The sequence below is a fragment of the Sciurus carolinensis genome, chromosome 16 (genome assembly GCF_902686445.1).
Source record: "Sciurus carolinensis chromosome 16, mSciCar1.2, whole genome shotgun sequence".
Classification (NCBI taxonomy): Eukaryota; Metazoa; Chordata; class Mammalia; order Rodentia; family Sciuridae; genus Sciurus; species Sciurus carolinensis.
This window is the reverse complement of record NC_062228.1, coordinates 51,292,193-51,312,087: the sequence shown is the minus strand read 5'-3', so window position 1 is coordinate 51,312,087 and position 19,895 is coordinate 51,292,193. Positions and strand designations below refer to the sequence as shown.

General features: G+C 48.6%; 1 protein-coding gene across 1 annotated transcript; it reads right to left on the bottom strand.

Moving 5' to 3' along the window:
- Window positions 1-407: 407 nt before the first annotated feature.
- On the bottom strand, window positions 408-18,455 carry LOC124966654 (carcinoembryonic antigen-related cell adhesion molecule 1-like). Its single transcript, XM_047528184.1, has 9 exons — window positions 18,390-18,455; window positions 17,152-17,511; window positions 13,501-13,779; window positions 12,749-13,003; window positions 11,004-11,279; window positions 4,248-4,371; window positions 3,152-3,204; window positions 2,498-2,529; window positions 408-1,422 (listed from the first exon to the last, which is right to left on the bottom strand). Exons 1-9 carry the CDS (start codon window positions 18,451-18,453, stop codon window positions 1,300-1,302), a joined length of 1,566 nt encoding a protein of 521 aa, XP_047384140.1. The 5' UTR covers window positions 18,454-18,455; the 3' UTR covers window positions 408-1,299.
- Between the last annotated feature and the right edge of the window lie 1,440 nt (window positions 18,456-19,895).

Here is a 19,895-nt window from a genome sequence, read left to right as displayed (position 1 = left end):
AGTGCAGCTTTCTGGGTTGTAAACGACGCCTTTGGTATGAGCCGTGGGGTTCCCTTTAGAGGTTCCCATTTTTTAAGGACCAACACACCCTAATGGAGGCCCGTGTTTCCTGAGATGGTGGGGCCGACAGGGAGAGAATGAATGCACAGGCAGAAACATGGAGAAGGGTCGCTGTGACTGTTCCGTCCCCAGAGGACTGAGGAAAGCCTCTTCTTATTTTCTATTTGGAACTCTTGACAAAAAAGCCGTAGAGGCTCCTGGCCAAGGGCCCGAGACAGTTTGGTGGCTTTTTCACCTCAGGCAGTCTGATCAGCCTACACAGCTAAGCTAAGTAAGAATGAACCCGTTCACAGAAGTAAGCAGTTCCAAAGATCAAAATAGTAGAGAGTCTCGGAGAAGGAGGAGAAGGAGAAACAAACCCCAATGTCCCCAATCACACATTATTTAATAATAATTTAAATAATTTATGAAGGGTAGTGCTCTGCTCCTTTCCCAAGTTCTCAGCAGGTTGTGTCTATTTAAAGTTTCCTCCCCACCCCCCCAAAGCTGTAATCTCTCCTTTTCTGGGCACTTCTTTGAATAACACCCTCCCAGATATTAAAGGCATAGGTGCGACTTTTGCATTTTTCGTTAGGAATTGCATATGGACCTTGGCGGATAGGTTCCCTGTTGCTTCTGGTGAGTTCTCTGGAAACAGATCTGCCAAAGGGCTTAGGTGGTATTCTAGCTAAGCAGCAAGGAGCTCAGACCCTGGTCCTGTAGGTAGGTGACCCGACAGTGGACAAAACTGTGGAGTCCACTATTGGTCATGTATTTGGTTTTCCTATGGATGGTGGGTTCATGTCAGGTTTTGGAGAGAATGGAAAAGCCACTGTTGCTTTTTTACTTTCTCCCTTTCTCTTTCTGGCATAAGTATTAAGTGGAAAAGGACATAACCCTCAAAGTTATGGAAAATTACATTTAGAATCTGATAGGCCAGGACTGGGCTGGGAAGGAATGGGAACACTCTGGATAAGTAAATTTAAAACAAGTCTAGGTCAGGAAGCTGGGAGGGATGGGGAGGTCTGTGATTCTCTCCCCAAGTCCACTTTGCCAAATTTCAATGATGAGGAAGAGCGGTTTGCCTGCACACACCCGGATGTTCTTTTCATCTGTTGACACAGAAGGGAGGTACCATCCTGGGGTGACGGGGGGGAGTGGGGGGGGACTTTTTCCCTTTCTCCCTGAGGGTAAAGAGATCTCCCAGCCAGGGCGCTGAGACTTGGAGCACATCAGCAGCAGCGAGCAGAGCAGGTGACATTATTTCTTTTTTACTTCAGAATAAATGTTGTCTCTGTGTGTTGGGGACAGGGACGTGGCTGAAGTGGGTTGCTTTGGTTGCTGGATATTGAAGTTCAGAGAAGAATATGCAACTTCATCCACCTGGAAAGTAGAAACAGTGATCAGTTCAGTCAGGTGGCAGGTCAGAGCCTCGCCCTGGCTAGTGTGACTCCATGGCACTGGGCGGCCACCTCTTCCAGATATTTAACTTTGGAAGGGGTCTTTTGCTACTCATTCTCTGCCTCCTGATGAATGACGGTTAGAAGAGAAGAAGACGGTGTTGATGCAATGGAATACCACACCCCAGCGGTGAGATTGTGGCTCAGTGGGAGAGTGCCTGGCCTGCATCAGGCCCTGGGTTTGATTCCCAGCATTGCGAAAAAATAAAAAGATAATAATAAACCAAAAATATGTACAAGAATGTGGATGAATCTCACACGACAATGCTGCATGGAACCAGATACATACAGGGATCTGCTGCATCCTCACTTCCCCTGCTCTAGATCTGGACGGTAGTCCCTTCTGTAGAGAAGGGACTGGAAGGGTTCTTCTTGGGGGTGGGGAGATGGTCATGGATGTCTGGATTCGGGTGCTGCAGACACGGGTGTGTTCCGCTTGTGAATGGTCACGTGTGGTGACAGTACACTTGACTTAGGTAATTTTCAGTATATGTGTGCACAGAGTGGAAAGGTAAGATGAGAAAAATTCTGTAAAAATGATTATAAAATAAAGGTCAGGATATCAGATCCCTTAGAATGGAAACCCCCTTTGCTAGTAAGAGCAGGGTCTGCTTGAGGTAGGCAGGGGAGAAGGAAGGGGTGCCTTCCTTGTGCCGGGACATGTACAGGCTGCTTTACATTCTTAACTCCTGAATCCCTTTCGCCTCTTCTTGAAGTGGGCAGAATGCCCATCTTACAGGTGACCAAACTGAAGATTCAGGAGGTTAAGTTACCTGTCAAGGGTGCACAGAGCTAAGAGTTGCCACCAGGGTTTAAATGCAGGATGGGGACAATTGTACAGGACATATTCTTGCCATGAGGTGGACTCCTTCTGATTAACCAACATTTCTTTGTTGTTGCATTGAAGAACTTAGACCCAGACTTGGGCTCACATTTTGTCCTCAAGAATACTCCATTCTCTCCCAGAGAACGGCAACCAGCAAACTGGCTGTGCTTACCTTGTCAGGAGAGAGGTCAGAGGGGCCCCGACCTGAGGAAACAAAAGGGAGTTAGTAACCCATGGACACGCAGAGCTGATGAAGGCCTTGCACTTCTAGCTGAAGGAGGTGGTAGGCCGTGGCTGTTGGTGGGGAGGGCTGAGGAAGGTGGCCCACGATCCATTAAGGAATCCACTTCCCTTGGAGCCTGTGGTCCAGGCCCAGCACACTAGTACCGGAGGAGGGCAGGGGCGGAGCCAAGGAGGCCTCCATCCACCACTGAACGTGTCTACCAGCTCTCAAGGCCTTGATTTTTTGTACAGAAGTGTTTCTCAGCAACATGCTTCGTGGCAAGGAGGGGCATTGAGGCCCGCAGCACCCAGCACACCCACAAGACAAGGAAAGTCCCACCAAGGGAGAATGCCCACATCCCTAGGAGAACAGGAGGGGAAGGAGTGAGGGGAGGAACTGGCTCCTGGCACTGTGGTTGAATCCGGCCTGCCTGACCTGTCTCAGGGACCCTGTCTCAAGACACTCATGCCAACTGGCAGGGCAGTAGAGACCTCCTCTGTCAGAATTCAGAAGGGAGGGAGTGGTCTGTGACTGCGGCCTTTCCTGCAGGGGCAGGGCACACGTGGCGTGGACTCTTCTCACTGGGCAAGTGGCTTTACTTACTGTGGTTGGAGGCTGAGGGTTTGTGCTCTGTGAGATCGTGCTGGTCGCTTGCCCTAAACAAATATCAGACACTGTGACTGCTATTCCCGAGCACAGGACCTTTGCTCCCTGAGTTAGGAAGGACACAGTTAGCAGAAAATTCTTTGGTGCTCCTTGATGTCTGTTCAAACTGGGGCTGGTCCTGCCGACCCTCTGAGGACTTCAGTCTTCCCTGTAACCATGATCCATCCCTTCAGTTCTTACTCCTTTGCTGGATGTTCACACTTTCGTCTATTTTTTTTTTTTTTTTTTCTTTTTCTGGTGATGGGGACCAAAGCCAGTACAAACACTCTACCACTGAGCTACGTGTCCTGCTGCACAGGTCAATTTTCTTTTCTTTTCTTTTGGTGCCAGAGATTGAACCCAGGGGCACTTAAGCATGGAGTCACATCCCCAGCCCTTTTTTATATTTTATTTAGAGACAGGGTCTCACTGAGTTGCTTAGGGCCTCACTAAGTTGCTGAGGCTGGCTTTGAAACTGCAATCCTCCTGCCTCAGCCTCCTGAGCCGCCGGGATTACAGGCATGTGCCAAGACTCCCAGCAGGCCTATTCTTTATCAACTGCTTCTGCACCTACTTCTTACCTTTCTGCCTTAACACCTTCTTCTGTTTTGTTTTCCATGGGTGGATTCTGGTAACCCCCCGCCCCCCAATTTATTTATTGTCCATGAGGCCTTGGGCCGTTCCCACTTGCTCATAGATCCTCCTCTGGTCCCAGCCTTCCCTCCTCGTGCTACTGTGGTCAACAGAGCATGTAATTTGCTTTCTCCTGACACTCCTTTCATTTCCTCATTTGTTTTCCTTTTTGGATCCTGGCTTCCTGACGGGGGACGGGGAACATAATCAGCTGTTGCTCCAAGCCGATAACCATGTCCAAGAGGGAGAGCGGGGAGCACCAGGCCAGGGAGCCGCCACCCACAGGAAGGAGTGCTGAGAAGCAGGCGCCTAGGAAAGGGGAGGAGATCCAGTCCCAGAGGTGGAGGTAGAGAAGTCCTTTCCCTCTCCCAAGTGAGGCAGTTGGCTTTGGAGAAAAGAAGAGGAGGAGAGGCCACCATACCCGCCAGTCTTCCTGAAAAACAGGAAATATGCCAGGCCGGCTATCAGAGCCACTCCAGCTATGGCGCCAATCACGATGCCAGCAATGGCCCCATCGGAGAGGCCAGGTTCTGGGTCTAGGACATCTGTTATGAAGAGAAAAGAGCAGAAGAAATGAAGGTGACATGATTTTACCGCGGGAGGGCCTTGGGGAAGGTCTCTCAGCTCCGAGGAGTCTCTGTTCCTTTGAGGGATGAATTTTCTAAGGAAGGGTGCTGGGAGGTGACCGGCATACTGTGTCCTTGCCATCTCTTCTCTACTCCCCGTTTCTAGGTTGGGGATCGCTCTGCCTTCGAGTCCGTCCTGCCCCTTCGGCGGTCATTCGAAGGCGTTGGAAATGTGGGGGAGGCAGTTGCTCGCCTTGGATGACTGTCAGCCTTCTTGCCGCTGCATCTCTTTCTCGGGACCCCAAGTGCGGAGCCGTGACTAGGTGCCCGTAGGTCTCCGTAACTGACAGAAAGCCCAGAGGAGAGCACTCGGCAGCCACCTCCTCCTTTGCACAGAGACCACGCTTCCCAGGCCCCCCGTAGGGTTTGGGAAGGAAGACCAGTTCTGCAAGATGGGGTTTTTCTCTGAGGGGTGCTCCTGGAGCTCTCCCAGGGACCTTGCCTCGGCCGCCTCATGGGATCCCTCTGCCCTATGGTCTGAGGCCCTTCTCAGGCGCCACCCATTCCTGGTCCCCTCTCCTTCAAGACATTCCCCCCAGTTACTGTCTTTCTTGTTTAATCCCTTCGTGGCTGCATCCCAGGGATGAAAACCAACACCAGGCTCAAAAGTTTGCACTTGGGCTGGCGTTGTGGCTCAGTGGTAGAGCGCTGGCCTGGCATGTGTGAGGCACTGGATTCGATTCTCAGCACCACATGTAAATAAATGAATAAAATAAAGGGCCATCAATATCTCAAAAAATTTTTTTAAAAAGTTTGCACTTACTCCCTTTCTTTCTGTTTCAAATTTAAGCAGTAACCATTTTTTTGTGTAGTGTCCCCTCTTCTCCCGCTCCATATATAATAATTTTTGCAAGTTTCTTCTTTATTTCTGTGGCAACTATTTGGAGTATAGCCCTCACCGGTTGATGGCTGATGGCTAATGTGAATGTTGGCTAGCAGTATGGAGATCCTGTGCTAAATACTTTGTATGTATCTCATTCCATCTCTACAATAAGCTTGTCAAATAGCTGGGCACAGTGGCGCAAGCCTGTAAGCCCAATGATTGGGAGGCCGGGGCAGGAGGATCTCAAATTAGAGGCCAGTCTCAGCAACTTAGTGGGAATTTTGTCTCAAAAAATTTAAAAAAAAAATGCAAAAACAACAGCAGACCAATAACCTGTCAGACATTATTTCCATTCTATGAATGAAAAATTGAGACTCCAAGTGGTGAAAAGGCTTACTTAAATTCATGTGGCTAATAAGAGGATCTGGCTACTGGACTTTGAGGCTGATGGTAGTAGTAGTAATAGCAGCTAATATTTATGAAACACTTCTTCTGTTGTGACATTTTGCTGGAGGGTAAACTGATTATTACCTTCAATCTTTATAGCAATACCATGAAGCAAGTACTTTTTTGCAATTTTCAGTTGAGGAATCCAAGGCTCAAAGAAGTTAAGAATCTTGTTCAAGAAATGTATAGCTATAAATTCTTGCATTTAAAAAAAGATTCAAATCAACAATCTAACTTTATAACTTAAGGATGTTGAAAAAGAACAAATTAAATCCAAACCTCATAGGAGAGAAATAAAGATTAAAGATAAAGACTTTAAAAAAAAAAGAAGAGAAAAATCAATGGAATCAAAGTTCTTCAAAAGGATGGACGGAAGTGACATTTCACTAGATTAAGAAAAAAAGAGAAGATTCAAGTTACTAAAATTAGAAGTGAAATTGAAGCTATTACTATCATTTCTTCAGAATAAGAATACTGAGGCCCCTTGATAATCCATACTATTTTAGAGTAGATCCTTCAGTTTTAGGAGTATATGAATTATGGTATACCATCAATTGGGTAATCTAGATGAACAAATTTCTAGAAATACGAATACAAATTTCTAGAAAGCAAATACCTGAAGAGATCCATAATTAGTAAGGAGATGAATCAGCAAAAGTAATTGAGAAGCCAGCTGTGCTGGTGCACATCTGTAAGCCTAGCTATTTCAGAGGCTGAGGCAGGAGGATTTTAATAGCAAAGCCAGCCTGGGCAACTTAGCAAGACCCTGTCTCAAAAACAAACAAACAAAAAATCTAAAACTTTAAAAAAGTTTTGACTAAATTTAACATCTTTTCATAATAAAACACACTCAAACTGGGAATAGAAGAAAACCACCTCAGTATAGTAAAGACCTCATATGAAAAGCCCAAGCTAGCATTGTGCTCCATGGTAAAAGGCTAAAAGCTTTTCCTCTCTATCAGGCAAAATACAAGGATGCTTGCTTTTACCACTTCTATTCAACTTAGTATTAAAAGTCCTATCCAGAGCAATTAGGGAAAAAAGAAAAGAAAAGAAAAGAAATAAAAGGCATCTTAAGAAAAAAGTAAAATTTCTCTGTTTGCAGATGACATTAACTTATGTGTAGAAAATTCTAAAGATTCCACAAACTCTTAGGACTAATAAGCAAAGTCAGTAAAGTCGCCACCTAATGAAACCAATATGCCACAATCATTTGTATTTCTACATACTAATGATCCAAAAGGAAACTAAAAAAAAAAAAAATCCACTTATAAGAGTGTCAAAAAGAATGAAATACTTAGAAATAAATGTCACCAAGGTGGTGAAAGACTTTTACCCAGAAAATTATAAAACATTGCTGGGGAAAAAAATATTCAAGAAGACATAAATAAATGGAAAGACACCCTGTGTTCATAATATTGTTAAGGTGACAGGTACTACCCAGAGTGATCTACACATTCAATATGAATTCCACCAAAGTCCCAGGGGCATTTTTTGCAGAAACAGAAAAATCTATCCTAAAATTTATATGGATTATCAAGGGACCCCAAATAGCCAAAACAATTGAGAAAGACTCAATATTTAGAACAAAACTACAGTAACCAAGAAAACATGCTACTGGTATAAAGAAAGACATATAGATTAATATTATATCTTTGTGTGGGGAACATTGGAAATCATCTTCGCTAGATATTTTGAAATTTGGAATTAATTATTGTCAAACATAGTCATCCTGCTGTGCTATGGAATATTAGAAGTTATTCCTTCTATCTGACTGCACCCCTGTGGCCAAATGATTTTTGGTGAGTCCAACAGGAAAAAGGATCTTTTCAACAAATGATGTTGAGAAGACAGATATCCATATAAAAGAATGAATTTGAGCCTTTGCCTAACATCATCTACAAAAATGAACTCCAAGTGGATCAAAGATCCAAATGTCACAGCTAAAATGATAAAACTCTTAGAAGAAAATGTAGTATGAGTGCTTCATGATGTTGGATTTGAACAGTGATTTCTTAGCTATGACATCAGAAGCATGCATAACACGAGAAACCAGATAAATTGAGCCTCATGAAAACCAAAATCATCAAAGACATCTTCAGTCACATAATCTAGTAATTCCACTTCTCAATATAGACACAAAAGGAATTGAAAAACTCTGTCAGAGAGAGAGAGCCAAACTCCCATGTTCATGCAGCATGATTGACAATAACTAAGTGTCCGTCAATGCATAAATGGATAAAGAAAAAGTAGCATATATTCACAATGGAATGCTGGCCAACCTTTCAAAAGAAGGAAGTTCTATCACTGTGACAACCCACAGGGTGAAATAAGCCAGGAACAGGAAGAGGGACACTGCAGGACCTTAACAGTTTATGGAACCTAAAAAAAGTTGAATTTCTAGAAGTAGAACGCAGAAGGGTGGTTACCAGAGACTGGGTGGCCAAGGAGGGAGGACCAGCCTGTGCTGGGCAAAGGGTTCAAAGTCCCAGACAAATAAGAGGAATATGTTTTCGAGATCTATGGCACAGCAGGATGACTAGAATCAACAATAATGAATATTTCAAAGGAACTAAGAGAGAGTGAATTTCAAATGTCTCCCCATAAAAATGATAGATAAGAGAGGTGATGGATTTTTTTAATTAGTTTGAGTTAATCATTTCACATTGGGTACAGATATCAAAACATCACGCTGTACCCCATAAGTGTATATGATTATGATGTCAATTTAAAAACCATTCTTTTTTTTTTTTTTTTTTCCGATGCTGGGGATCGAACCCAGGGCCTTGTGCTTGTAACGCAAGCACTTTACCAACTGAGCTATCTCCCCAGCCCTAAAAACCATTCTTAATAATAAAAGACATCATGAAGAAAGTGCATCGGCCACTTCTGGAATGGGAGAAAACATTTGCAAATAATATATCCAATAAAGGGTTAATGTCCAGAATGTAGGAAACACTATTAGAACTCAGCAACGACAAACCCAAACAACCCAATTAAAAAATAGGCAAAGAACTTGAACTTCCCCAAAGAAAATACACAAATGGTCAATAAGCCCATGAAAGATAATTGACCTCTCTAATCATTAGAGAAATGCAAATCTAAATCACAATGAGATACATACACCCTTACACTCACTAGGATAGTTATCATTAAAAAAGCCCCCAAACCAAAACAAATAAACAAACAAAAACAAGTGAGTTTGAGGATATAGGGAGGTTGGAACCCTGTGCATTGCTAAGTAGGAACGAAAAATGGGACCGCCATTGTCAAACAGTGTTGTGGCTCCTCAAATAATTACCGTTAGATCCGATAATTCTACATCTGGGTATACACCCAAAGGAATGGAAATCAGAAATGTACTCAGATGTTTGCACACTTATCTTCATAGCAGTATTATCTACAATGGTCAAAAGGTGAAAACAACCTCAGAGTCCACAGATGGATAAATGAATAAACAAAACGAGACATGGCCATACGATATCACTGTCTTTAGAAAAATAAAGACAAGCGGGCACGGTGGCCCACTCTTGTAATGCCAGCAACTCAGGGGTCTGAGGCAGGAGGATCGCAAGTTTGAGGCCAGTCTCAGCAACTTAGGGAGATCCTGAGCAACTTAGCAAGACCCCCCATCTCAAAATAAAAATATAAAATAAAAAGGGCTTGGGATGTGGCTCAGCAGGTAAGCACCCTTGGATTCAATTCCTAGTAACCAAATAAAAATAATAAATAAAAACAAAGAATGAAATTCTGATAAACGCAACAGTGGATGAACCTTGAAGTCACAACGCTAACTAAGTGAAGTAAACCAGACACAAACGGACAAATATTTTATGATTCCACATTGAGGAGAGGTCTAGAATAGTCTAATATAGAGAGACAGAAAGTAGAACGTGGAGGCCCTGGGACAACTGGCTGAATGGGAGTTATTGTTTAATGGATACGAAGGATGGAAGGGTTCTGGAAACAGCTGGTGGTAATGGATGCACAATGAACATGGTTAATGCCTGGTGGATCATACGCTTCAAAGTGGCTACAATGGTGAATCTTAAGTTATGTATATATTAACACACACACACACACACACACACACACACACACAATGTTAGCAGTAAAGAATCTTGAACCAGGTGCGTGGTACACACCTGTCTCCCGCAACTCAGGAGGCTGAGGCAGGGAGGTTGGAAGTTGAGGCCAGCCTAGGCAACTTAGCCAGATGGTCTTAAAATAAAATAAAAAGAGCTGGGGGTTTAGCTTGGTGGTAGAGCACTTGCCATTTACCTAGCATGGGGAGGCCCTGAGTTCAACCCTCAGGAACTGTCAAAAAAAAAAGGAATGAAAGAAGAGTCTTGTGCAATCTCTTGCAGTAAACCAGACTCATGATAAGAAGCTCAGTACATGTCTGTATCCACGGCCTTCACATCAGTGGATTCAACCAACTGCAGACAGAAAATAATCATAAAAAAATTGTGTTCTCACTGAAAATGTACAGAGATTTTTTTTCTGTCATTATTCCTTGAATGATACATTACAACAACTATTTTATAGCATTTACCTTGTATGAGAGAGTCAAAATAATCTAGAGATGATTTAAGGTATATGGAAGTTGCTTGGGTGTGCTGGTGCACACCTATAATCTCAGCTACTTGGGAGGCTGAGGCAGGAGGATCGAAAGTTTGAGACCAGCCTAGGCAACTTGGTGAGACTCTGACTCAAAATAAAAATAAAAGGGCTGTGGATAAAAATAACAGCTTAGTGGTAGTCCACTTGCCTAATATGTGTGAAGCTCTGGGTTCTATCCCCAGCACTGAAAAGTAAAATAAAAATAAAAAGGGTTTGGATGTAGTTCAGTGGTAGAGCTCTTGCCTAGCAAGCATGAGACCCTGGGGATTGAACTCAGGGGCACTTTACCACTGAGATAAGTCCCCAGCCTCTTTAATTTTTTATTTTGAGACAGGGTCTCACTAAGTTTCTTAGGACCTTGCTAAGTTGCTGAGACTGGCCTCAAACTTGTGATCCTCCTGTCTCAACCTCCCGAGTTGCTGGGAACTATGCCATTCTTTATTAGGCCCTAGAATCAGGGCTTCTGGAACCAGTTCCTCATGAATACCGAGGGTTGACTCACACATTTCACTGAGAGCCTAAACTCTGAACCACTTTGAAATTCTGTCTTAATTAATATTATTTTCCCTGTGACTTTTATCCATTTTGTATACTGTTGGTAGAGAAATCCCACCCCCTCCCCCCCAGTAAGCTGTAGAAGGGGCAGAGGGTCACTCACAGGTCACAGTCAGCCTGAGGGTGTTGCTCCTGTTGGAATTGATTGGGTTGGAGACTTCACACTGATACTCTCCGTCATCCTCCCTCTTGACTGGGTTTATGGTCAGGATGCTGTCATTTGAGGACAGGTTCATCCTTTCAGTGAGTTGCAGGGGCTTGCCCTTGAAGATCCACTGGATGGAGATTTTCGTGTCATTTGAGATGCAGGTCAGTTGCACAGAGTCTTGTTCTGCCACTGTGGTGTTGCTAGCTATGAGTTGGGGCCGTGTCACTGGTTCTGTGGAGAAAAAGAGGGGACAACTGAGGTGACCCTTCCTCAGTCTGGGCCCCCAGTGAGTTGTGTAAGGTGACCCAGAAGAGGGCCCTGACCCTCTGCAGAGTTTGGGTGTCATTGTTCAGGTGACAGTGTAAGGAAAGGGCTGCCCCTCCTTTGGACCTCAGATCACCCGGGGTGACCTCTGAGGGTCCTGGACATCTCTGTAGGATCCGCCTGGGGAACCCTCTTCTCAGCCTGTGTCCAGCAAGCTCATTATCGGGGGGATACTTTTCTCATTGACTCTTGTGCAACCTTTTTCTAGTACTCTGTACTTCTAGAAGGTCAGACCCTCGGTCATGAAGTAGCTGTACTTTCAGAGGCAAAGTGTATCGTTTTCATTAAATAATCTCTCAGGGAATTACGATGGTCCAGCCAGTCTTCTTGACCTTAGTATCTGGAGAAATTCCAATCTAAAGGATTTCTCAGTTGGAAGAGGACTTTTATTTCCTGGCCTGTGGATTAAAAAACCACAGTGAAAGACATCTGTAGAGATGAATGGTCACAGTGTTAACAAAAGTCTGGCACGCTTACCCCTCTGCAAACATACGATCTCGGCGCCACCCTGCCCCCGTGCAAAGGGACTCTGCAGATGAGGCTCTCAGTACCTCAGGTGTGCATCTCTGCTATTCTCCATGGCACATGGCATGGGCTGGTGTCCACAGCCCTGTGCAGCTGGAGACTTCCAAGTCAGGACACAGCTCAGAAGCATCTGCCCCAAGGCTGGCTCTTTCCCTTCCCCTGCACCTGACTTGGGAGGCTCTGGCACCAACTGACCACAGGATTTATCCAGATTCCAGACAGCCCTCCCAGGCCTCTTTCCCACCCACCCATCCCACCCCAGACGGAGTCAGAGTAGGGCCAGGAGTAGAACTGATCGTCCCTCATCTGAGGGGACTCGCCTCCTGTCATTTGGGGGATAAAGAGGATGAATATATTTCAAAGCCTTGCAGGTTCCTTGTAAGCTCATGGACCAGGTAAAAGGAAGCAGAGAGGCGACAGAAAGGGACAAGTTAGTGATGGAAAGAAGTGACTTGACCTCAAGGACCTTCCCTTCTTCCCTCTGAAAAGCTCCTCCCACTACCTAGGACCTTCTGGGACTGGGAGAACCCCCTCCCCACATTCCAGGTTGGACTTCAGATTGGTCATGAGAAATCAGAGAAGCAAGGAGAGGAGAGTCTCAGGAATGGAGCTGGAGGCTCAAGCGAGGACTGGGATTTGCTTGTGTCAGGTTAGGGATTAACTTCTTCCACCTAATTTCCAGAAAAATCAAGACTCCACCCCAGAGCTTTTTGATGTGTTACCTTTTTTTTTTGCGGTACTGGGAATCGAACTCAGGGCCTTGTGCTTGCAAGGCAAGCACTCTACCAACTGAGCTATCTCCCCAGCCCTCCACCCCAGAGCTTGATACTGATGCTCCTGGGTCCACTTACCAGAGACAGTAATAATCTTGGTTGTGGTCCTATTGAGGCCAGTGACAGAGTTATTGGCGATGCACATATAGGATCCGCTATTATTTGTAGAGATGTTGGGGACTAAGAGCGTTTGTGTGAATTCCAGGGGACTCCCATTGAAAAACCAAGAGTACTGTGCAGGTGGGTTAGAGTCTGCGTAGCAGAAGAGGCTGAGATTTGTCCCTGGACGGAAATGTGTGTCTGTGGGGTTTATGATGGGGGTATCCGGGCCATCTGGAGCAAACAGAATAAAGCCACATGAAATGTCATCAGAGGGAAGGGGAAGTTCCTAGTCTGTAGAAGGCCATAGTATAACTGATCCATGTCACAATCTTGTTTTTTAAAGTCCCAACCAGGCTGGAGGGTACAGTGGTATAGCACTTGCCAAGCATGCATAAGGCTTTGGGTTCAAATTCCAGCACCATGCACACACACAGTAAGTCCCAACCAAACCCCCTGGGCTCACTGAACTTGGTCTGAGACATTTCCCTGCTTCTCCATCACCGGTGGTTGACCCCAAGCCTATCTAGGGAATCATAAGCCTTCCCCTCCTTTTCTTGGCACAGGGCTGGGCCTGCCCGGATATGCCTGGGGCAGAACAGCATGGCCAACGCCGGTGCCCAGGAGTGAGGGTCTGTGTTTTTGGACGCGAGAGGGACTAAGAGGCCCAGCCTCTGGCCCTGTGTATTTGGGTTCATAGCCAGGGTAATGGAGGAATAGAAGTTACTCACAGAAAATATTCAGGGCCAATGGGTCACTCTGGTTGAAACTCACTGGGTTCCTGGCTTCACACACATAGGGTCCTGTGTCATTCCTTGTGACATTGAATAAAATGAGAGTCCTGTTGTTGTTCGACAGCTCCTGTCTGTCACCATCTGGGATCCTCTGATTGTTTATCCACCACAGGTAGGTTGTGTACTTAGTTTCAGGTTCACACGTTAAAGCTATAGAGTTGTCACCCTCCTCAGGTTGGGAGTTGTTGCTTGTGATGTAGGGTTTGAGTAATTTCTCTGTGCAGACAACAAAGAGAAGATTGCCCTGTGTGGTACCTTTGATCCCTGCAAAGACATCCACCTGAGCTGCCCTCTCTCACCTCCCACCAACCTGAGTGCTTAAGGAACCAGGCAGGAGTGGGTATCTTGGACAGATGTATGAGGATCTGGGGACTCAGAGAACGTGGGGCCACCTGGGCTCTGTTTGGGAGAAGCACAGACTTTCTCACATGTGAATTTAGTTGCAGCCCCAGGACTGGGAGTTAGAAACCCTGATGCCTCTCCTGGTCCTCACAGGCCTGGCTTGTTTTGGGACATGTGTGCTGAGTCCCTCCAGCTGCACAGACAGACTCCAGTGTTCGGCCCCGGTGTGTTTCCTCTGAGCCTTTGGTTCTCAAGGCCATCCTAGAGGTGGGTCATAATGGGATACCCCATATTGCCCAGACCCCAAGAAAACCCCACAGCCTGATCTGAGGATCAAGTGTGTGAACAGAAATCACACACTCAGCATTCAATTTGGTGGTCAGGCTGGGGCCACAAAGTGGGGCAGTTCTACTCAGGTGTTTCATGGTGACTGACAGGAGCCAGTGACACCTGAAAGACAAAGCATGAGTCCAAGGAACACCCGAGAGTGAGGGACACACAGATTTAGAGCAGAATCATGTTCTTGTCCTTGGTCTTCACATCCCTTCTCCCCCTGCAGAGAGTAGGTGAGGCATGTGGAATTTTCCTGAAAAAACAGTGGATGTTTTCAAGCACATCAGCACTAAGAGGTGGAACAAGGGGACCAGGACCTTGCTAAAAATATGGCCCTTATAGGCCTTGTGTTTGGCAGACCTGGGATAGACATGGCAGATGTTAAATTTTTCCCATATGGGAAATAGTTAATACCCATGATCTAAGACTCATTTCTGAAAGAAATATTTCTCTAAAAAGCACAATAAGTCTTAGACTGAGCTCTGAAGTCCTCCAGGGTCACATTATGACTTAAGGCAGATGCTAAAGCCAGTTTGAAACCAGCAACCTCCTGAGTAGAGAGATATGATATGTGCATCCTGGTGGGCGTCTGAGCTGTCTCTATGACATAAAATGAGGCACAACACCAAATTCAGAGAAGTATTATTTATCATGTCAATAAATTAGAAGAAGTCTGTGTCCCCAGTAGTTATGGAGACTCAGGCCAAGTGGGAAAGAACCTGACACAGGCCTGTGAAATGCCTTCTTCCTTTTCTTTTGACCCCAGGAGTCACAATGAGATTATTAAATTGTTCCAAATCGGGCAAAGCCTAATGGAAATGACCTTGGCTGGAGCATCGCACCACGTGGGGACACACCTTGTGGTGATGGTGTCCTCATGAGGACACAGGTGCGTGTGGAATGGACAGTTAGCCCCTGAAACAGCACCGGTTAGGCCAGCTGCCTCTTAGGGAACGTCCTGGGAGTCACTGGAGGAGTGTGAGCCCCACTTAGGGACCAGGATGGAGTCACCAGTCATCTGGGTGTAAGGAGCCTGGGGCTCCGGGGCTTGCAGCCCTGTCCTGCCTCTGCCCCCTCATTGAGTCAGTGTAGAGGACAGATGGAGGGGATGCTCAGGCCTGTCTCCTGGCCTATTTCACATGTCATTGTCATGGTAGGAAAGAGCCTTGGTTGGGACACAGTGGAGGCTCCTTCATAGTGGGGTGCTTTGGTTAGTGATGCAGCCTGGCAGGGGCACCTGCTCGACTGATTTCTGTGCCCTTTTCTATTGCCCAGAAGGGGGCCTGGACCCAGGTGTTAGCAGGAAGTGGACAGGACAGATGGCCATTAGTGCAGGAAGGTAAGGGTGTGGCACGCTGCGCAGGGCAGGGCCAGTCCTGCCTGAATGAGAAGGAGGAAGAGGGTGGACAGGCAGGAGCAAGACAGCCAGAATCACCATGGCAGCGAGCAGTGGGGGTACAATGAATAAAGCCCCAGGCCCAAGAGCCCCCTGGCTGCCTGAGCCCCAGGGACATCCCGTGATGTGGCTCCTGGGTGGCCTCAGGAGAGGAGGTCAGTGGGATGGAGCACGAGCCTCAGCCTCCAGAAGGGACAGGGAGCAGGTGGCAGAACCTCCTGGGACTGCACATGCAGGTTCCAGATCTGAAGAGGTTCTAGGTCATTCACTCACGACCCCTCCCTCCCTCCCTCCTCACAAAACCATTGAGAGCTGGCTACACATGGGGCCCTGTGCTGGTTGCTGGGTCTGGTGGGAGTGAGAAAGAAAAGTCCCGTCCCTTATCTCCAGAGGGAGTGACACCCAACACACCAGGAAACCCGTGACTTCAAGTCCAGCGAGGGAGGGTTCTAGAGTCAAAGGTGGTGACTCTGCATTTGCTCTCACTCCCAGACCAGACCGTCCCCTCCAGGCTGCCAGAGCCTGGGATTAAAGCACCCGAGCCCCTGACTGCTCCTGGTCCCCAACAGAGGCCTCCGGCTTGCAGAGGACAGGGCTCTGGCGGCAGCCTGACATGGGCCTCTCATCTGCCACCCTGGTCTGTATGACCTGATGGGCAGCTGTGTCCCGGGCCTCAGTTTCCCTTACTAGACACATGGAGGTGGAGTCTGGGTTGCCCTGTTGTCTGTGCACCAACCTTGAGACTCTATAGTGGCCTGACCTTGGTGTGGAGGAGCTGCCCAAAGAAAAGCGTCCACTGTTATTTGTCTCCAAGTGAGAGTGGCCTGGGCTGGACCCCGGGTGGACCGGAGTCAGGGACACCTCCTAGCTCTGCTCCTCCCCTCGGGAACACCGACCTTCCCGTGGGGCTCCTAGAAGTCCATCAGGGCTCCTGGCTTGGCCTGAGGCACCTGTCCATCTGTGCCATCACACCCAGTCCTGGGAGAAGGAGATGCCCGGGTGCCCTTGCCCAGATGTGGCTCCTGGGCCTGTGCAGCACTGGCTGGCGCCCACTTCCAGGATCTACCAGATTCAGACAGCCAGTAAATCATGGCTCCTCAGTAGCCCTAAACAGGAAGCCACAAGGTCCCCAGGGTCACCTGGAGCCAGGAGCCTGGCACAGAGGTCTGGAGCAGGGGCTTCCTGGGCTGCCCTCCTCTGTGAGGCTCAGGGCCCTGAGGCCAGGCCTGACTCAGTGCTGAGGTCTTTCTCAGGACTGGCTCCTGGAAGGACACAGGCTGGGCTGCCTGCTCTGCCTGGGCCGAGGCTCCCACCAGACCCCCCTTCTCCCTGCCTTGGATTCAGGCAGAGGATGGGGATCTTCTGAAGTCTGTGTGCACGGCGTGTGTCCTGCGCTGCAGGCTCCAGCTCCACTGTGGGGACGCAGCAGAGGGGGAGGTAGCAGAGTCCAGTCTCAGGGTCCCGAGTGTGAGGTGGAATTAACCCCTGTAGCCCCAGGGCCCTGCAGGATCACTCACCATGGACGCGGAACTCCCCAGTTGCCACTTCATTACTAAAATCGTTTCTTATGGTTTGTAGGGTGTAGAATCCTGTGTCCTCCTGTGTCACCTTCACAAACAGCAGGGACCCATTGGGGTATATAGTCTCTCGATCACTGAAGGCAGTCCCTGTGGTAACTGTCTGTGTGAGGATCGAGTATGACACAATTTGATGTCTGCTGTCTGTTATGTTCCCTTTGTACCAGGTGTAGCCTATAACATTCTCTGATGCGTTGTGAGCAAGTAGAAGAACATCTGTCCCTTCAGCAGCATCAACAGGCACTGGTTGAATAGTGAGTTGGGCAGTGGGGTGCGGGCTCCAGAAGGTTAAAAGTGAGACTAGGAGGGAAGAGAGAGCCATCCATCAATACTGGGATCTTCGTATTTGGTGGAAATATGGAGACCAGTCCTCAGCAGGAGTCTCCATTCATCAGACTGTGTGTGTGTGTGTGTGTGTGTGTGTGTGTGTGTGTGTGTGTCTGGGTCACGGCCAGCAGCATGGCCCCTCCTTCAGTACCCTGACCTGTCCCCCTGCCTAAGGAACACATTTCCCCGGGAGTCTGCAGGGCTGCCCCTCAGTGCCCTCAGATCCCTGCTCACACCCAGGGTCCTGGGCACCCGCCTCCCCTGACCACCTCCTTACAGGCCAGGGTCCTCCTGTGGACGTGTCCCTGCTCTCTGCCCTGCTACATCTGGTCAGCGCCTGGCCTGGCTCTACTCTCCCTGCTGTTCCGGCGCCCTGACCTCTAGAAAGGAGGCTCCAGGGGGCAGAGACTAGTCTGGGGCTTGCTGGAGCCCAGGGCCTGGGACAGGCTCAGACCCCTGTGGATGAATGAGGCAGCGTCCCTGCCCTGAGCGTCCAGGTGTCTATGTGCCAGCCTCTGAGGTTGGTGGCTGCTGACATTGTCTGCTGCTCAAGTGGCCTTTCTGTTTGGAGAGTGGCCCTGACAGTTGTCAACACTGGTTTTCAAAGTACCATGGCCGGTGCCGATTCACTTGGAATGAGAACCAACCCCTGAGCTCTCCGACCCCATGATCAGTTCCAGGTCACTGAGGGTTTCTCTTGGTGAGCTTTGGTCTGCGTTCTGTGTTCTGCTCCTACCAGGTTCCCAGTGAAGCCCTGTGTCCCCTGTGAGGCTCGTGTCCTCCCCGGGGGACACCAGCAAGACTCTGTGCTCCCACCTCCCGCCCTCTTTCAGGGCATTGTCCCCTCTTACCTGCCAGCAGGATCCCCTGCCAGGGGATGCACCCTCTGCAGGCACAGGCTGAGGGGGGCTGCATGGTCCCCTGCCCTTGTCCTCCTCTGGGAAGGGCTCAGCTGCAGGCCCGCTGGGAGCAGAGGTCCAGGCAGTCAGCGCTGCTGCCCTGCTCCTCTCTCAGCTCAGCCTGCTCCCAGGGCAGGAGCTCTTTGCTGGGTCACGTGGGCCGGGGCGGGGTCTCTGTCCAGGAAGCCTCTCTGCCCCTCCCCTTGGTCCTGCCTCCTGTCCCTTCTGCTTTCCCTGCTGTGTTTCATCACTGCACACCACACCCTGAGAAGCAAGGCTGGTGGGACCCTGTCCCCTGAGAGAGCTGAGAGAACTGGCTCCCCCAGCACTGGCCTCAGCTGTGTCGTGGCCTCAGGGCTTCAGCACCACACAGGGAACCCTGGGTCCCCACAGCCCTGGGCTTATCCCTTTATGATAGAGAATCCCAGTTTGGCCCCGAGTCTTCCCCATGTTCTCAGATGCTGGGAAAGTGGATTTCCTGCCAGCAGGAAGGTGACAGGAATATCTCCGGGGTGCTGAAATGGTCCCTCTGAGAGAAGGCTGGTGGGGGACCCGCTGTCCATATCTGGTGTCTCCAGTGTGGCCTCTGAGTAGATATCTCCACACTTCACTTACCTTGTGTCCTGGGAGGGGAGCCCTGTGGTAGTGGGAGGTAGGTGACTGTGGGCTCCATGGTCTTAGGGAGAGATTTTAGGGAGGCCCTCCCCCTCTCTTTCCTGGTGGAGCTATGGCTCAGGTCCACCCATGCCTTCCTTGGGTGACCTCTGTCCTCTACCTAGTGATTATCCTGCGGTCACCCTGCCTTTCCCCTGGGTGATGCCAGGAGGCAAGGCCCTGCTCAGAGACCCCTGTCAGGACAGGGTCCTCACAGTCCCCAGAAGGAGTCGGGGGTGGGAGGTGCCTGCCATCTGCTGGCTTCAAATGAGGCTCCTTTCCACCTCCTGAGCCAAAGCCTAGTTCAAGTCTCAGAATCAACTTGCCAAGTGTTGACTGTGAGTGCTGATGTCGCCCCCTGGTGGTCATGAGGAGACCCGTGGCCAGTGTCAGGGACTATAGCAGGGATGCTGCCCAGGTCCAAATGGGGAGAGCTGGCCCTGACCCTGGGTACAGGTGGCTCTGACCTACAGGCTGCAGGGTGGGTCCTGTTCACTGAGGGTCCCCAGGCTTCCTGTCTCCTTCCAGTGCAGGGGGAGTCTAGGGAGAGGAGTGGGTTTGTCCTTGGGGACCTCTGCTCCAGAGTAGGGAGAACCGTGCACCCAGGGGATGGGCAGCCTCAGGAGATGCCATCTGTTGCTGAGAATTCAAAGGAAGGACACGGGGAACTGTCAGGCTTCAGGATGAAAGCACTGGCTCTGTGAACTGAGTATGCATTTGGCTGGTCCTTTTCTTGTCCTTAAATCCTTGGATCTTAGTCCCAATGGGCCTGCAGGGTCATTGTGTGAGTGTTATGAAGATTAC